The 18,773-nt window shown below is 42.3% G+C and overlaps 1 protein-coding gene across 1 annotated transcript in view; it reads right to left on the bottom strand.

The window, feature by feature from the left end:
* The window catches only part of naaa (N-acylethanolamine acid amidase), a 22,866-nt gene extending 4,318 nt beyond the window's left edge, over positions 1–18,548 (bottom strand). Inside the window, exons 1-8 of the mRNA XM_033024551.1 lie at positions 18,325–18,548; positions 13,616–13,780; positions 10,252–10,378; positions 8,604–8,694; positions 5,908–5,984; positions 4,516–4,688; positions 2,310–2,372; positions 2,154–2,220 (exon numbers count right to left, since the gene is read on the bottom strand). Coding sequence (XP_032880442.1) covers positions 2,154–2,220; positions 2,310–2,372; positions 4,516–4,688; positions 5,908–5,984; positions 8,604–8,694; positions 10,252–10,378; positions 13,616–13,780; positions 18,325–18,500 — 939 coding nt within the window. The 5' untranslated portion in view covers positions 18,501–18,548. The remainder of the gene's footprint in view (positions 1–2,153; positions 2,221–2,309; positions 2,373–4,515; positions 4,689–5,907; positions 5,985–8,603; positions 8,695–10,251; positions 10,379–13,615; positions 13,781–18,324) is intronic.
* Positions 18,549–18,773: the final 225 nt, after the last annotated feature.

The following is an 18,773-nucleotide window of genomic DNA, read 5'->3' as shown; positions in this document are numbered from 1 at the left end:
TTGGAATTGGTGGAGAGGTGGAATATTGCGTTGTGTGACCAGCCCTCCCGTGTGATGCTAGGACCCAACGGGTCCCACTTAGTCTAGTATCTATTAAAACTCTGTGTGTGTGTGTGTGTGTGTGTGTGTATGTGTGTGTGTGTGTGTGTGTGTGTGTGTGTGTGTGTGTGTGTGTGTGTGTGTGTGTGTATGTGTTATTTTGCATATGAAACGTATCTCCTCGAAAACCAGACGCAAAAACGCGAAGATTTTCACAATTTCGGTAGGGACTTAACTTATGAGTTCAGAAATCCACTCTAGAACAAAACAAGAAGAAGAGAAAAAAATAGAACGAGAGAGCAAACGACAAAAAAGAGAGAAGACAAAAAAAGAGAAGAGAGAAAAAAAAAAAAAGGAGAAAAGGAGAGAGGTAAAAAAGCGAGTAGAGCAGAGAAGAGAGAGAGAAAAGAGAGAAGTACGAAAAGAAAGAGAGAAAGAAAGAGAGCAAGAGAATGAAGAGAGAAAAAACAAGGGATAAGAAAACAAATAAGAATAAAAAGTAAAAAAAGTCGAAGAGAAAAAAAAAGGAAATATCGATAAGAAAAAGAAAACGAAAAGCGCAAAAGAGAGAGAAAGACGGAGACAAAGAAATGAAGAAAAGAGAAGAAAACCATCTCAGACCCCTCCTCTTTCAATCTCTCTCTCTCCCTTCCTCCACCCTCACCCACCCTCTCTCTCCTCTTCCCCTCCACCCCCCCCACCCCCCTCTCCCTCTGTCTCCTGCCCTTCTGTCTCTGCCTCTCTCTCTGTCTCTCCCCATTCTGTCTCTGCCCTCACCCTCTACCCTCCCCCCTCCCTAGACGTGCTTGCGAGTTGGGGACTATGCGTCAGTGGATAGGGCGGTTATGGGGTAAAAGGAGCAAATTAAAAATATTAATATAATATCAAGGGGGGTAGTTAGTGTGTGTGTGGGGGTGGTTAGTGTGTGTGACGCCGCATGCCGCCCCCCCCCCCCCCGCGAGCACGCATTGGGGGAACAGACCCAACGGGTCTGCACCTGGTCTAGTTACATTTAAAATTAAAATTAAATGTTGAAGATGCTGAAAACCTGACACAAAGAATAAGGCATCATCTCTAAATGAACCAAGTTACAGTAAAGGTTTACATATAGATTCTTCAGAACTGATAAATAAGAAGTGAGTAAGCACAAGCATATTAATAATATCATACTAGGGGAAGGAAGATATCATGTAAGGAAAATAATGGAAAACAGAAAGAGAAATTATCTGCAGGTGATTGCAAACTAAACTGAAAACATAAACTGCTAGAATTGCTCAGCAGGTCAGGCAACATCAATGTTTCATGTCAATAACCTATCACGAAAGACTTCCCTGAAATGGCGCGACAGGAACTGTGGAATCTTACTTTGAATACAAAGTGCTGGAGTAAATCAGCAAGTCAGGCCGCATCTGAATAACTCTGAAGAAGAGTCCCAACATAAAACGTCGACTAACAATGTCATCCAGAGATGTTGCCGGGCCCGTTGAATTAGTCATAGTGCCATAGAGCATGGAAACAGGCCCATCGGCCCAACTTGCCCACACCGACCAGCATGACCTATCTACACTAGTCCCACCTGGCTGCGTTACCATTTAGTTTCCTATTAAATATTTCCACCTTCACCTCGATTCCCCTGCTCTGGGCAAGAGACTCAGTGTATCTGTGGTGTTCTTAAGAAAACAACACATTTTAAAAGAAAAATGACACATAATGTTTCATAGGTTTAAAGGCACAGGAATGTTCACCTTGGGTCATGGTTTTTTGTTTGCACTCTGTACCATCTGTGTAAGTGTAACATAGTCAGGTTCATGGATAGGATGGGTTTAGAGGGATATGTGCCAAATGCAAGTAGGTGGGACTAGTGCTGGTTGGTGTGGGCAGGTTGGGCCAAAGGACCCGTTTCCACGCTGGAAGACTCTATGTCTCTCTGTTCCATGTAACCAACAAAGAGGCAGACACAGCTGAGGCCCGTGTCAATGCACATGGCTCGCTACACCTTTGACGAATAGAATGGAGTTAAAACAGTCGTTACGGGTGAGGACAAGTTGTGCCAGGTGGAGCAGAGGGTTAGTTGAGGGGAACTGATGAAATAATTAGATTCCACAGGCACTCACCTTGAACATTGTATCGAGACTGATGTTCTTTTGTGTTGTATTTTCGAGAGCATGGATGGTGGGTGTTCTTAAGAAAACAACACAACGTTAAAACCAAACTGGCATGAAAAATACTGTTGAAATGTTTCATAAGTTTAAAGGCACAGGAATGGTCACCTTCGGTCATCCCATGGAGGTGGAGCTTTCCAGTGGTCGTAGTTAGTCTGCACTCTGTACCACCTGTGTGAGGGAGGAGCAAGCATCATTTCACTATGAGATGCATTCAGGATTAGGTGAATGAAAACAGTGGGCGATACAATGTTGCAGTGGTTAGAGCTGCTGCCTCACAGCTCCAGAGACCCAGGCTGGATCCTGACCTCACATGCTGTCTGTGTGGAGTTTGCATGCCTGTTCTCCCTATGTCCAAGTGGATTTCCTCCAGGTGCTCCGTTTTTCTCGTGCGGATGCGGGTTTGTAGGTGAATTGGCCTCTGTAAATTGCACCTGGTGTGCAGGAAGTGGATGATAAAGTGGGATAACGTGGAACTAGTGTGAACGGGTGATTGATCTGAATGGACTCAGTGAATCGAAGAGCTCGTTACCCCGTTGGATCTTTCAATCTTTCAAAACTCAAAGCTACATTTCTGTTAACCTGCTGGGAGACAGAATTTGATCATTAAATTCTCCTTATTTGAACCTTCAAACTTAAGCTTCAGATGGAACAACTGGAACTTTGGCTCCTTGCGTGAACAGCCTGGGGAAGCTACAAATGCAGCGGTGAGCAGTGACATTGGGATGGCAGGACCCTGAGCTAAGGAATCTGATCTGACTGTGATCATGACCTTCAATGGCAGAACAAAAGGGAAGCGCATGTGACTGTATCTGGAGCCCCTGGAGATCTTACAGACAGCAAAAATTTGATTGGTGGTACTTCAAACAGCAGAGTGACATGGCAAACAAGAGCAGTAAAATTGGGTGGCACAGAGTGTGAATAAGAACTTTTTTTCAGATCATTGAGTCATACATACATACATACATACATACATACATACATACATACATACATACATACATACATACATACATTCATACGTACGTACGTACGTACAGATATACCTAAAGTCATAGAGTCAAACTGCATGGAAACAGGCCCTTTGGCCTGGTCCGGTGGTGAATCTGTGGAATTCTTTGCCACAGAAGGCTGTGGAAGCCAAGTCAATTTTTTAAAGCAGAGATAAACAGATTCTGGATTTGTACAGGTGTCAGGGGTCATGGGGAGAAGGCAGGAGAATGGGGTTAGGAGGGAGAGATAAATCAGCCATGATTGAATGGCAGAGTAGAGTTGATGGGCCGAATGGTCTAATTCTGCTCCTATCACTTATGACCATGTGACTTAAGATGCCCCATCTATACTGGTCCCGCCTGCCCATGTTTGGCCCCATATCCCTCTAAATCTATCATATCCATGCACCTGTCCAAATGCCATTGTGAAAAGGATCAGGAGCTGAAGTTTCAGGTAGGTTTACTGACACATAGAGATGTGTGTGAAATTGCAGTGGGTTCTGCTCAATTTGAATTTTACGGGTCCTGTTTATTGTAGAGTTTTGTGAAGGGATTTCTTGGCAAGAATCAACACATACTTTCAGAAGCTATTACAGGCCAAAATATTACATCTTGCTGGCGGTTCTTTATCAATACTTATTAAAAAAGAGTACAGCACAGGAACAAGATGGCATGGTGGTAGAATTGCTGCCGTACAACACCAGTGACCTGGGTTTGATTCTGATCACGGGTGCAATCTACACGGAGTTTGTACGTTCTCCCGGTGACCTACGTGGGTTTTCTCCGGGATCTGTGGTATCCCCCAACACTCCAAAGACGTCCAGGTTTGTAAGTTAATTGTAACGAGTATGTGTGGGGTAACATTAGTGTGCGGGGATCTCTGGTCGGTGCGGACTCGGTGCCCTGAAGGGCCTGTTTCCGCGCTGTATTTCTAAACTAAACTAAAAACTAACCCAAACAGGATCTTTGGCTCACAATGTCTGCGCGGAACATAATGACACGAACAACTCTAATCTCCCTGCAAATAATCTATATCCCTCCATTCCCAGCATCTCCTTAAGCCTGTCCAAAGTCTCTTGAATGCCGCTATCATCTCAGCCTCAACAATTGCCCCTGGCAGTGTATTCCAGGTGTTTACAACCCTCTGTAAAAAAGTTGATCCACACATCTCCTTTAAACTTTGCTCCTTGCACCTTAAGCTGTGCTCTCTAAACCGTGCAGGAAGAGGATTCTCTGGATGTTCTTTATACTTTGTCTTTCTCCACACACACGACTTGACCTGCGGACTATCTCGGCATGTTTTGTTTGTATTGGTCACTTACTCTCCTTTGGAAGACATCAAAGGCCAGATGTTAGCAGGACCTTTGATGTTTCTTGTAATAATCGTGCCTTCATCTGGTTTCACCCCACTTAAAATGAAGTACACATTTGAAGTGATCGGAGTGTACGCCAACATTCCCAAAGCTTCTTGGAAGTCCGCAGCTTGTGCGAGAGTCTGAAGAAACAAGAAAAGTAAACTCTTTGTTGTTATAGAGTGACAGAGTCAAACAGCGTGGAAACAGGCCCTTCACCCCAACTTACCCACACTGACCAACATGTCCCACCTGCTTGCATTTGGTCCTTATCTCTCCAAACCCGTCCTATCCATGTACCCGTCTAAATGTTTCTTAAACATTACAATAGTCCCTGCCTCAACTATCTCCTCTGGTAGCTCATTCCATACACCCACTGCCCATTCGTGTGGAAAAGCTACCAATTAATTTGCTATTATATCTTTTCCCCTTCACCTTAAGCCTATATCCTCTGATACTCAATTTCCTTACTCTGGGCAAGAGACTCTGTGCCTTTACCCGATCTATTCCTCTGATGATTTTAAGTTCCTCTGTAAGATCACCCCTCATGCTTTGCGCTACAAGGAATAGAGTCCCAGCCTGCTCAACATCTTCCTGTAGCTCAGACCCTCGAGTCCTGGCAACATCCTCGTGTATCTTCTCTCTACCCATTCTAGCTTTACATCTCATAAGTGATAGGAGCAGTATTAGGCCATTCGGCCTATCAAGTCTACTCTGCCAAAAACTGTCCTTATATCTCCTCCCTCGACTCCAACCAGGGTCCCCAACAATCCTTTCTGGTTAGGCAGAGGTTCACTTGCAACTCCTCCAACCTCATCTACTGTATCCGTTGTAGGCTCCTTTATATCAGCGAGACCAAGCATAGACTGGGCGGCCGTTCCATTGAACACGCATGCTCAGTATGCCTTGACCTACATGATCCCCCAGTAACCAAACTTTTTAACTCACCATCCTATACCCATACTGACCTTTCTGTCCTGGGTCTTCTCTATTGTCAGAGTGAGGCCACATGCAAGTTGGAGAATGGCATCTCATATTTCGCTTGGGCAGCTTGCAACCCTACAGTAAGAATATTGATTTCTCTCATTTCAATCAGTTCCACTGTTCGCATTCGTGTATCCTTCCATAATCACTCCTTCTCCAGCCAATAATGGGCCATTATGGGCTCCACCCTTCCTTGGTCATCAGTTGCAGGTTCTGCTTTGTCCTGGCCTCTTCTTATCTCCATGGTACCACCTTTCAGGTGAAATGTTAAACTAAGACCCTGTTTGTCCTCTCACTTGATTGCAAATGATACTAAAGTGTGATGACTCTTTGCCAGATACATAAAAGGTATGTTCAAAGAGCAACAAAATTACTTACATCTCTAATCAGCCAGCTTGGAGAAGGATAATGCTTTAAAAGTACAGCAATTGCAGTTTTCCACCAATGATCTTTAGCTTGAATAAAATATTAAATGAAATGAAATAATTGGTACTATGTAGTTGATAGAATATTTTCGTAGAATAGTATCTAACAAAAGTAAACAAAAGTTCGTCTCTGCACAGTATAACTGTCAGCTAATTCTGCTGTGGTCAGAGAACTTGTGGTCAGAGTGGTGGGTAGTTTACTGCTGCCATCTCTCCATGATATCATGCAATAAAGACTCTTGAAGCAAACCTGCCAAGTCTGTAACTTTTCGTTTTTCCCTTTAATCTCCCTCTAAATTAATTTATTCGACAATGACTCTAGATTTCACGTAAACAGAGAATTGTTTGAAAATTCAGCCAGACTGTGCATAATGAAATACTGGCAAGTAGCAAAAGCAAACACGATTAGATTGGAAGCATAGTCGTTGCAGACATGGTGGGCTGATGAGCTTGTTCCTGCACTATACTGTTCTATGTTCTATTCTGGACACCTAGTTCTGAAGACAAGCAAAGCAGTATCTCAATCAGCATTTAACTAAATCAACTGGTATCTTGTAGATCAGGATACATCAATTGAGCACAAAATTCTGGTTAAAACAATTAATAATTTGTTGATAATTTTGGCACAGTGGCACAGCGATAGAGTTGCTGTCTTACAGTGCCAGAGAACTGGGTTCAATCCTGACTACGATTGCGGTCGATACGGAGTTTGTACGTTCTCCCCGTGACTTGCGTGGGTTTCCTCCCACACTCCAAAAGCGTACAGGTTTGTAGGTTAATTGGCTTGGTAAAATTGTAAATTGTCCCTAGTGTCCCTAGTGTGTGTAGGATAGCGGTAGTGTGCATGGATCGCTGGTCGGTGCGGACTCGGTGGGCTGAAGGGCCTGTTTCCGCGTTGCATCTCTAAACTAAACTAACAAAATTAAAGCTCCATTAAATTAATTGCAGAATTACTACATTCTGTAGAAATTACTAAATCAAGCTCCAGAAATTACTAAATCATTGTAAGTTTTATATTTTGTGTATATTATGCTTCATAAAGAAATGGAATTACCAAGTACTTCTAAGCAAAGAGGTACAGAAGATAAATGAAGGCATGCATGGTGAATTCATTAGTAAGTAAACTTAAGCAAGACTACAATAGATTACTAAATACAGATCAACATTGCTGAAAGGATTTTGAATTGGGAGGATACAGTACAAATGACTGAGAATTATATCACAGAATACAAATCTAAGGAAAGTAAATCAAAGATCAAGAAATAAGGAGTTATGGGAACAGGCCAAACACATTGGATCTAAACTGCTTGGGCAGCATAGGCGTTTTTTGTTGCATTTGCCAATCAACTGGACACAATTATACAAAACCTAGCATGGTCTCAACAATAAACATCAGAATGGAAAAAAATAAAGAAAATAAACATTATTAATGTTTATTAACTCAAACTATGTGGTTCCCCTGAATTATGATTTAAACAAACATATTGCTGCAAAATTACATAACAAAGTGTAAAAATTTCCTTCTGCATATGGCAACCCATGTGCATTGCAAAGAGATCCTGCTTTTAGGGCTTCCACAACATGTATGTGTGACTACTTTGAAAAACACATAGTCTCCTAAAGGAATATTAGGACTAGAAATATATGAATAAAACTTGTTTGGATGCCGAGCAGAATCCTGGTCATTTGTTGGATAGTGAAGGTTGTTATTTGCTTCCATCCACTGTCAAAGTTTTCCAAAAAAACCCTGTTCTGATTGTGACACATCTGTCACATTTTCTTACATTATGGATGAAACTGGGAGATTCAGTTTGTGGTCACCAAACTATGGGGTTTTACAGAAGAACAATTACCCAGAATTTGCGTGCCGGGACATTGTGGTATTCTTAAAAGCTTTAATAATTTCCCAGAATGTCACAGAACATAAATCCATCTGGGCCATTGAAGTATAGATTTATTATAAATCATAATTAGAGTATATTTTTGTATACAGTGGATCTATGTACACAATTACAGCATTAACATTAGAATAATGATTCAGTCAGCTGAATAGTTGCAATGAAATGTTATACATTGACCACTGACCTGGGTTACAATCTAACGTTATGATTTATGATGGTTTCAATGACATAAGGAAACATATAGGGAAAACCTACCTATCAGCTAATGTTAATAAAATAGTTAAAGAGGATCACTCTAATTTTTAAATGATGAAGTATTTAAATAGTAGATAGACAGACCTTGTTTATTCAGATATAATGCATTAGCCCCACTGACAAAGCTGCTTATATTCATGATGGGAAATCTTGAGAGAACATTCTCTTTCAATGTTTCAGTGTATATCTGATCAAACTTTGTAGTATCTGGAAATAGTCCATCATTTTTACTTTGAGTAATTCCATTAGTTATAACTAATAGAAATCCTTACAACCTGTCCAAAATGTGATGGTCTCTTGAGAATATAATGGAATGAAATCTATTGAGCATTTGAGGGGGTAACTTGTGCAGCTCCAAAACATTTTAAAGTTAACACCATTTGTTACACAAGTTACCGCAAATGTATCAAAGGAAGCTGACAGTGTTCAGTTTATATAAACACTAATTCTGATGAGTAGGTTTATCAAGAAAGCGTAACAAAGTTCAACAAACCTCTGTCATTTCCAGTAATGGCAAACTTGTTTGCTTTTTGGCCAGTCCATAAACCTACAAAACCAAGGAATGTTGTTCCTTTGTAGACAATCTGAATGAAAACATAAATAAAACAAATTGGGCACACAGTTATGAGTGGGCAGCGTTAAATTGTAGGATACAAGCAATCAGCTATTCCAAAAAGCCAAACAGAACATTAGCACGAAGGAATATATTCATATAGTTTAAATGATTATCACGGGAGATAGTATTTATGTTAACATTAGGTTTCACAATGTCCTGGTATTTCTTTATTTCCATCTCAATCTGCTACTATGAAACTGTTAATACACCATTTTCGAGTGAAAGTAATTTCACAACATAAAAGGGCATTTTATTTCTATATATTTTTGTGGTAGCCATGCCAAACAAATAAACCTGAGATGACCATGGGTTTAACAGATTACCCAATGAGCAACACTGTGCATCAATTGATCAGATTAAATAAAATGACAGTTCATTTTTTTCAGACTGCACAAATGTGTACACAGACACATATAACATTTCAATTTTCTGACTGAAGCTTATCAATATCATCAAGGCTATTCAAAATTAGCTTAATCTGCATGTTAGTTGCACGGCAGGTAGTACTGCCGTCTCACATCTTTAGGAACCCGGTAACAATCATGAACTCTGGGGAAGTCTGTGTGGCACCTGCACATTCTCCTGTAAGAAGACTTCGAATATTGTTCACACTCATAATAGGGGCTGCGGGAAACCACCCCAACTCTTCTGGGACCCAATGGATGTTCTCAGTTGTTGATGGTCTTCAGCGACAAAGTTTTCCCAAATTCACTGCAGTCTGGCAGCGAAATGTCAAGCTCTATCAGCAGCTTGTAAGATGTTTTGTAAAGGACAAGAATAGCTTCACATGGAATATTTCTTCAAACTTTGAACTTGGGCATCTTGCGAGACAAAGCTGGGAAGAGCTTTATCCACCAAGCCTCATTACTGCCCAGCTCAAACATTAACCATATAATTAAATTTGTATCAGCATAGAAATATACCATTCAGACTCTCAGATCAGTACCAGTGCTCCCCCTTCTACCATATTAACTTTTCATTTCACTGCACATTAGATTAGATAGCCTTTATTGATTAGATCTCGTATGTGTATGTGACGAATAAACTTGACTTGACTTCTAATCTCCAAATATTTCTCTATCTCAAGAACCCAAATAATTGCCTTTTAAATATACCAAGAAGCTCTGGTTATGATGCGGGACACATTCAAGAACTTGGCAAAAGTCCCAGACAAAGGAACTTTTTTCTCACAACCTGCAATAGATTGTGTTCTTCATTTGTATTGTGTTGCTACCTTTTACAAAGATCACCAAGTCATAACAGCATTTCCCACTTCATCAATTTGGCGATCTCTTATAGATCACCTTTTGACTTTCTAGGTTTGAAGAAAACAAATCTATATTTCCCAATGTCTTATTGTTGAAAAAAAACCTAGCTTTTCTATTGATAAACACAGAAATATTCAGAACATTGGAAAATTGGAAACATGTATTTTATGCCACATCTAGATATTCTGGCAATTTAAAACATTTATTTTGTTATTTGTATTAAGTGCCACATGTTGTAATTTTAATATGTCACTTACCTGACCATTCTTTACAAATTGTATGTCAATTGTGACATTCCTTAAAATGTCAGTGAATGGGAAGTCCATATTTCTACTGTGGAAAATCATTCCTCTTGAGTCTTGTACAACAATGCTAGTGCAAGATCTGAGAACAGTAACATGAGTAATGCATCAGTTAAATGACCATAATCTATCAATACAGTAAACCCTCGGTATAACGGACCATCGCGGGCCCGGGGGAAATCATATCCGTTTTTACTGATTGTCCATTATAATCAAGTAAGGCATGATTATTGTATGTAATTGAAACAAAGGACTGCAGATGATGGTTAATGCACAAAAGAGCCGCAAATTGCTGGAGTAAATCAGTGGGTCAGGCAGCACAAGATAGACACAAAATGCTGGAGTAACTCAGCGGGTCAAGGCAGCATCTCTGGAGAGAAGGAATGGATGACATTTTGGATCGAGACCCTTCTTCAGGCAGCATCTCTGGAGAACACAGATAGGTGACATCGGGATCCTTCTTCAAACTGATTCAATCTGCTAAATTGCACTAGCAATTTGAGTTGTTTCACCTTAAAACTAGGTGCCTAGGTGGTGGAGGAGGGGGGCTGGGGGAGGTGGGGGGGGGGGTTATAATGCAAGCTGCAACAACAGTCGCCTCAACTGGACCATGCGATGAGTGAAGAAGGTCTCCCTGGTGCATTCCTTCGTGAGGCAGTCCGTCCCCGAGGCAGTACGTCCGCTATAATCCATTATAAAGGGGTCCATTAAAGTGAGGATTTACTGTATTATCATAGAATTGGGCCTGCAGCTACACTTGTTGCTTACACACTCCCCATTCACTGATGGAACCCTGGAAAGTTTAGTTTAATTTAATTTAGTTTAGAGATGCAATGCAGAAATAGGCACGTCAGCCCACCGGGTCCACACCGACTAACGATCACTCATACACTACTTCTATATCCCACACACTAGGGGCAATTTTTATGGGCCAATTAACCTACAAGCGTGCACATCTTTGGAATACGGGTGGAAACCGGATCACCCCAAGGAAACCCATGAGATCACTGAAAGAACATACAAACTCCGCACAGAAAGCACCAGCGGTCAGAATCAAACTCGTGTCCAGAGCTGGATTTAGATGAAGAGAGGCCCTATTTCATTTGTGAGGTTTCCCCCTCCCAATCCCCCACCCCCATGACTAGAGGGCCATGACTACCCGACAGTGACAGTGTGACACGTTTAGATTCTACTGTATCCTACTGAGGTTACCAGAGTTGGGGGGTCTAGCACTAGGACCCAGCGCAGTCAAACTCAGAGGAGTTGGAGTCTGCAGCGTGGAAACTTCAGGCCCGGTGCTGAGTCCAGGCTGCAGGTAAGGCGACGGCTGCGGGCTGCTGGAGGGCGGTGGAGTGGCCAGGGTCAGCGGGAGATCCCGGTGGGCAGGAAACCAGCCCCATCAGAGACTGTGAGCAGGGGTAACTATAGAAAGGACCATTCCACCCACGTAGCGGGTGGCTGCTCATTCCCACCCACCCTTTACCCCGCCCAGAGCCTCATCTCTTCCCTGAAGCAGGCAGGTCGGGCACAGTCGGAGCTGGTTCTGACATTGTTAAACTTGCAGCCGCGCACCGACTCCAACACTCCTGACTGTTGAAAGGACAAGGCTCAGAAAATACGACTATGTCAAAGGTTTTATACACCTTGCTGCAGCGGCCCAAGGCCCCCCTAGATCTCGAGGCCCTAAGCTTAAGCTTGTCTAGCTTATACGTAAATCGGGCCCTGCTCGTGTCTCTGGCATGGTAAGGCAGCAGCTCTTCTGCTGTGCCACTTTTGCTAGGCATCAATGGTGACTAGGCCTCAGGCAACACATAGTTGAAGCCTTGCCTCCAGAACTCTGACAGGGTTTGACAGAAGACGGAGGTTTGCCTCATCACCTGTCAGAACTGTTTTTAAAGAAGTTAACAATAATATTTTGTCTCTGATATTAAAAGAGACTCAAAATCAGTTAAATCTGTTAAGAATATATATATACAGTATTAAAACATTAAATGATCAACATATCATTGAAAATGTTAAACTAAATGAAATATTTAGAAGTGAAACTTGACTTCCTTATTCAGCTGTCCCAGTTGGAGGCGGGTGCAATATATGGGTGGAGAAAGCATGAGATTTCAAGCATGGGCCACCAAGCCAGGCCTAACAGGTTTGGAGAAGGGCGTTCCCTTGCTTATCTCCAAGTAGTCGCAGCAAAAATAGACTTCAAGCTGAAACCATTGACGGGGCACAGTGACTGACGTGCAGCATCTGTTGCTCAATATGATCATAAGGGATAGGAGTCGTATTAGGCCATTTGGCCCATCATGTCTACTCCGCCATTCAATCATGGCTGATCTATTTCTCCCCCCTAACCCCATTTTCCTGCATTCACCCCATAACCCCTGACACCTGATAGTCCTGGACAATTTCAGAGCAAATGGACATGCTCTGGTGGTTGCCTTTGGAACTCAGACCATAGCCATCAAGGGTTGCCCTTATCACTAGTGGGATGTCTAAACCCCTTCTTTGGGGTGCAATAACACTTAGCACATGAACACAAGGAGATAGGAGGACGACTAGTCGGAAGCACATCATAAGCGATGGGTTTTATTAAAAGATATCAAAGGATGTTGGGACCTTGAAATGTTTGGATAGAAGGTGGGACACAAGCCCAACTAATGCTGGGACGGGAGAGCAAAATGTGCACCAGGTTGTCCAGGGAAGCTGAGTGTCCATTTTACTCAGAGTGCTCTAGATCTCACTTTATTTTGAAAACTCTGAATTATTTTCCTGCAAACATGAAAATGCAAATATGAGGGGAGAACGTATTAGGTGCTTAATTGTTCAATTCAATATTGCCTGAGCACTGCTGTTAATCCAGTTATACGAAATAGGTTAATACTGGTGTTAATATAATACTAATTGGAAATCTAGGTCAACCCAAAACTCTACTTGTTCATAATACACTTTTCTCTTAACATTTACATTGCAGTATACTTTATCCCAGGCCATTAATATTATCTAACAATGGTATCGTGTTTTTATGTTAACACAAAAAAGTTATTCAAACTAAATTGAGCCTAAATGTTTATGTTCAAACTGTGATCTATTTTGATAGCAGTATATTAACTGTGTGACTATCCTCAAAAGATAAAGAGAAATAGTTAAATAATTGATTGGATATGTTTATTATATATTAACTATGTGTGTTGTGATACTGGCCTGCTATGCTGGTGCAAGCAAAAAAATCACTGTTCCGTTGTCAGTACGTATGCATGACAATTAAACACACTTCATTCTCTTGTATTTATTTAACGTTAACATATCAAAGATCACATACCCAAGAGCTTCGTAGGCAAAATTGATAAGAAGTCCTTCTCCGAGGTTGACTCCAAGAAATTTACATATTCCTTCAATTTCTTCGCCATAGGGCTGTGGCAATATGTGGCTCAGCACAGGTGCTAACATATTAACAATTGCAACCGCCCACTGTGGAGCAACAGTGCTGTAATGCAATTGAATATAGTTAATTTGAGCATATTTTCATTATTTTTCTTAAAATAGCCTAATAAATGAAAACTCAAGTAAATGAAACTTAACAGATTGGTCACTAGATGCTGTTGATGAAAATAACAAGAAACAAGAGGTTTTCTTCGGTCTAATCACAGAAAACATGCACAGCATGGGATAGATTAGTCTACACGCAATGTTATATCGTTAGTGTGTTGATGTTACCTTCAAAACAAAATAAAGCACAGACTCTATAAGGCGCTGGTCAGGCCACATTTGGAATATTGTGAGCCATTTTGGGCACAATATCTGAGGAAGGATGTGCTGGCTCTGGCGAGGGTCCAGGGTAGGTGTACAATAATGAGTAGGTTAACATATGATGAGCGTTTGTCTGCACTGTGCCTGTACTAGCTGGAGTTTAGAAGAATGAGGGAGGACTTCATTGAAACATACAGAATAGTGAAAGGCTTGGATAGAGTGGATGTGGGAGAGTCGAGGACTAGAGGCCATATCCTCAGACTTAAAGGACGTTCTTTTAGGAAGGAGATGAGGAGGAATTTCTTTATTCAGTGGGTGGTGAATCTGTGGAATTCTTTGCCACAGAAGGCGGTGGAGGCCAAGTCAGTGGATATTTTTAAGGCAGAGATAGACACATTCTTGATTAGTACAGGTGTCTGAGGCTATGGGGAGAAGGCAGGAGAATGGGACTAGGAGGGAGAGATAGACCAGCCATAATTGAATGGCAGGGTTAACTTGATGGGCAGAATGGCCTAATTCTACTCCTATCACTTATGACTAAAATAGATAGAATTTAGCCCGATTATAATCATGTATTGTCTTTCCATTGACTGGTTAGCACACAACAAAAGCTTTGAACTGCACCTCGGTACACGTGACAATAACAAAACTAATAAACTAAACTAGGTGGATCAAGAGCTGTTTAATGAAACAAATGAAAAGAGGACAAATGGGTCCCATAGTCTCCAGCACGGTTAAGGAATAGATAAAGAACTATGGTTGCACTGGTCTTTAAAAGCAGGATTCAGGTGACAAGTCATAATATGTGAATACTTATTGTGAATTTTAGATATAGGGCACTGAATATAAAAGCAAAGTGATGATGGTGAATTTGTTAAAGTTGGTGAATGTTTGTGTGCCATTTTGGACCATATATTGAAATGAAGCAGTGTAAATTTACTAAACAAGTCTAGAAGCGGAAAATATTATATTGACAGAATAAACTACAGCGATGAGCACCTGGGAATTATAATATTTTCAATACATCTTACTGGGACTGTTCAACATGATCAATAAAAGTGAATAAATAGGAAATGTTTATTTCTATTGGCTGGCATGTAGGTAATTAACCCCGTATTTTAGATGTGATGCAATGAGTTGGGGGAATATGGTGAACAATCACAAATGATTGATCACAAACTCTGAACTCATTCAGAGCAATCAGCATCTTGCAGGACGTTGTAGTACAGATTATAAATGTGAATAGGTTAACTGAAACATTGCCAGAGCGATGTGGTGTCGTCATACTTTCTTTCTAACATAAAAATACTGACCATGAATTAACCATCTTGAAGAATTCATTTCAATGTAGGTAAATTATTCAAATTCTCATGCTACATTTTTGTTCCCTTTTAATAAATTCACTAATTGGTGTAAATACCAATTCGTGTAGGAAGGAACTGCAGATGCTGGATTACACCGAAGACAGATACAAAAGTGCTGGAGTAACTCAGCGGGACAGGCAGTATCTCTGGATAGAAGGATGGGTGACGTTTCGGGTCGAGACCCTTCTTCAACTGTTCAGTTTATCTTCTCGCTTTCATTTCACAATTTTAAATTAAACTACGAGAGTTCCAGTAAGCGTCAGAAAGATGCTTGCTGCCGACAAACTCGCCACGACGATGCACAACTAACTGCCCGATACAAACAACAGTGGGGTTAGGAAGTAAACCAAACTCAAGTACATAGATCGGGGCAGAAACGTAATGCAGAGCTTGTCGTTCTCAACATTTTAGCGCTGAATTCCAGAGACAAAGTCCAATGGCCACGATGAGGTAGAGGAGAATCGGTCGGCCCCCCAGTTTATGGAAGGGACATTCAGAAACCTGATAACACGGGGAAAGGATGCATTCCTGATTCTACTGATGCGCGCTTTTAATCTTCTGCTTCTTCTTCCGATGGGAGTGGGGAGAGGAAGGAATGGCCCGGGAGTTGTAGTCAATGGTGCGGAGTTTGGTCTGTGTGGTGAGATATAGAGTTGGGATAGAAGCACTAGTTCCCCACACATACAGCCTCTGCTCCTGTCCCTCTGCCCCTGTTCTGCCTGTGCTTCCTGCACACCCTGCCTCTTCTGTATGTTCTGTTTTCATTATTGCTTCATACTGCACAGGGACAGGCCCTTCAGTCAACACTGTCCATGCCAACTAATCCCGTTTCCCAGCACGTACTCGTAAACTTTGGCAATAGTTTGGAAATGAGCAAGCAGACAAAAATGCTTCCATGTAGCCTTCCAGCAGTGACGAGTCACCATGATCAACCCGATCCAGCTGTCACTTTAACCATGAGCGACCATAGACATTGACAAAGAATCGCTTCCATTGATATTTGAACAACGAAACTATATTAAACAATGTAACACAGAACCTTTAGTATTTTAGTTTGCAGTAACATAAATAAACTTATAGTTATTCAATAGACCATGTTTATAAAATCACACAGGAAAATAACGTTATTATTGCAAGCGTGAAACACATTTTCCCCATTGCTACGATTGTTTCTATAACATGATTTTCTATAAAAATCGACGTTTCTTAGCAATGCGACGATCGTGTTATAGAATTGCTGTCCTTGTTGAATGTGAGTGTCTCTGTCCCCATCTTCCCTTCAAGCCTTTAAGCTATTCCTGTTGGGACCCTATACCCGTGCTCGTTCTCTCACGCTGGGTTCGGCTTCCCCAACACTATTGCACTCGCTGCGTGCGGCTCCCACATTCCCGTCAAACTCACCTGCTTCAGATGCCCGCACTCCCTTTAAAGTTCGAGGGATCAATAGAAAATGTAGCGCACTGCTGTCTAACATATACAAAAATGTGAATACAAAATGCCTTAGTGCATTAATAAGGATATCCAATAGACCGGGAAATCTGCTGTAGGAACAAGGAACTGCAGATGCTGGTTTAGACAAAAGGACACAAAGTGATGGAGTAACTCAGCGGGTCAGGCATCCAGAAACTCGTACTCTCCGGTAGCACGGCTCAGACTCTGAAGCATAGAAACATAGAAACATAGAAAATAGATGCAGGAGTAGGCCATTCGGCCCTTCGAGCCTGCACCGCCATTCAATATGATCATGGCTGATCATCCAACTCAGTATCCTGTACCTGCCTTCTCTCCATACCCCCTGATCCCTTTAGCCACAAGGGCCACATCTAACTCCCTCTTAAATATAGCCAATGAACTGGCCTCAACTACCTTCTGTGGCAGAGAATTCCAGAGATTCACCACTCTCTGTGTGAATTTTTTTTTCTCATCTCGGTCCTAAAAGATTTCCCCCTTATCCTGAAGATGGGCCCCCGACCAGAAACACCACCTATCCACGTTCCCCGGACATGCAGCCTGGCTCGCTGAGTTACTCCAGCACTTTTGTGGCCTTTCCGGAAAATCTGCTTGTTCGCGTGCCACTGAAGTCTCAAGAATATTGGATCAATGTGGTATTACTGCAATGCTTTAGAACGGTTTACCATAACCTGGCGACTCTTCTATGCCTCGGTTAATGAAAGCAAGGATTCCGTCCACGTTGCAACCCACCTTGAGGCTGATCTAATCATCAAGTGGTCGGTGGGTAAGAGCTCGGTGGGTCAGGCAATGGAGTGCAACATTTCAGGCCGCGACCCTTCTTTGGAATGGTCATTCTTCATCATCGGTCTGAAGAAGGGTCCCAATAGGAAACGTCCCCCCTCCATTCCCTCCACGGAAGCTGCCTGGCCCTCTGAGTTCCTCCAGTGCTTCGTGTTTTGCCCAAGATGACAACAGTTGCAGCTTCTTGTATCACCATCTTCCTAACCACCTGTGCTAAGTAAAAACAAATAACTGCAGATGCTAGTTTATACCAAAGATAAGACACAAAGTGCCGGAGTAACTCAGCGGATCAGGCAGCATTTCTGGAGAGATGGTTCGGATCGGGACCCTTCTAACGAAATGACACCATCCTTTTTCTCCACATCTGCTGCCTGACCCACTGAGTTACTCCGGGAACAAGTTACTCCGGCACGTTGTGTCTATCTTTTATCCAGCTGCGATGTTGCATTCAAGCGATTTTTTTCACTTGTACAACAACGTTCCCTGTTGATACGATATTGCCAATGTTGCTACCACTCATTGCACATGTCCTAATTTATCAGCCCTCCTAAAGTGCAACACCTTAGACCTATCAGCATTATATTTCGCTTGTCCCTCCAACTAAGTATCAGTTAGGGTGCGATGCGGTCTGTCTGTGCCAGCGGAGCGTGAACTGCTTACCCACCGGACCACTTGAAATATATCGTGCTTCAGACGTTCGGGGTCGTATTTTTTGAGCAGCGGTTCCCAGCGCTGGGAGGGCGGCGTATCCAGGCTCATGTTGAAACGCGGGGGAGACCAGTCGCCCTGTGCCGCCGCCGCCAACAAGCCCAACAACACCAGCAGCCGTATCGCGGGCATCTTGCTCAGCGGCCGCTGCAACAAACACTGCACGGTCTGCCCTTAAATAGGATAACAACCAGGTCCCAAGCCTGGAAGCCCAGCCTACTCATGCTGAATTCTCAAGGGGCTGAACACAATTGTGGGCCAGATCAAAGCAGGAACATTGCACCGTCATCAATGGTTTCCCAAGCCGATTCAGACAAATCTTTGGAATAACTCAGTGGGTCAGGCAGCATCTGTGAGGGGAAATGGACAGGTGATGTTTCGGGTCGGGGCCATTCTACTATACCA

The sequence above is a fragment of the Amblyraja radiata genome, chromosome 1 (assembly GCF_010909765.2).
Source record: "Amblyraja radiata isolate CabotCenter1 chromosome 1, sAmbRad1.1.pri, whole genome shotgun sequence".
Classification (NCBI taxonomy): domain Eukaryota; kingdom Metazoa; phylum Chordata; class Chondrichthyes; order Rajiformes; family Rajidae; genus Amblyraja; species Amblyraja radiata.
The sequence above is the reverse complement of the archived record's forward strand: the minus strand, read 5'-3'. Positions and strand labels throughout refer to the sequence as shown.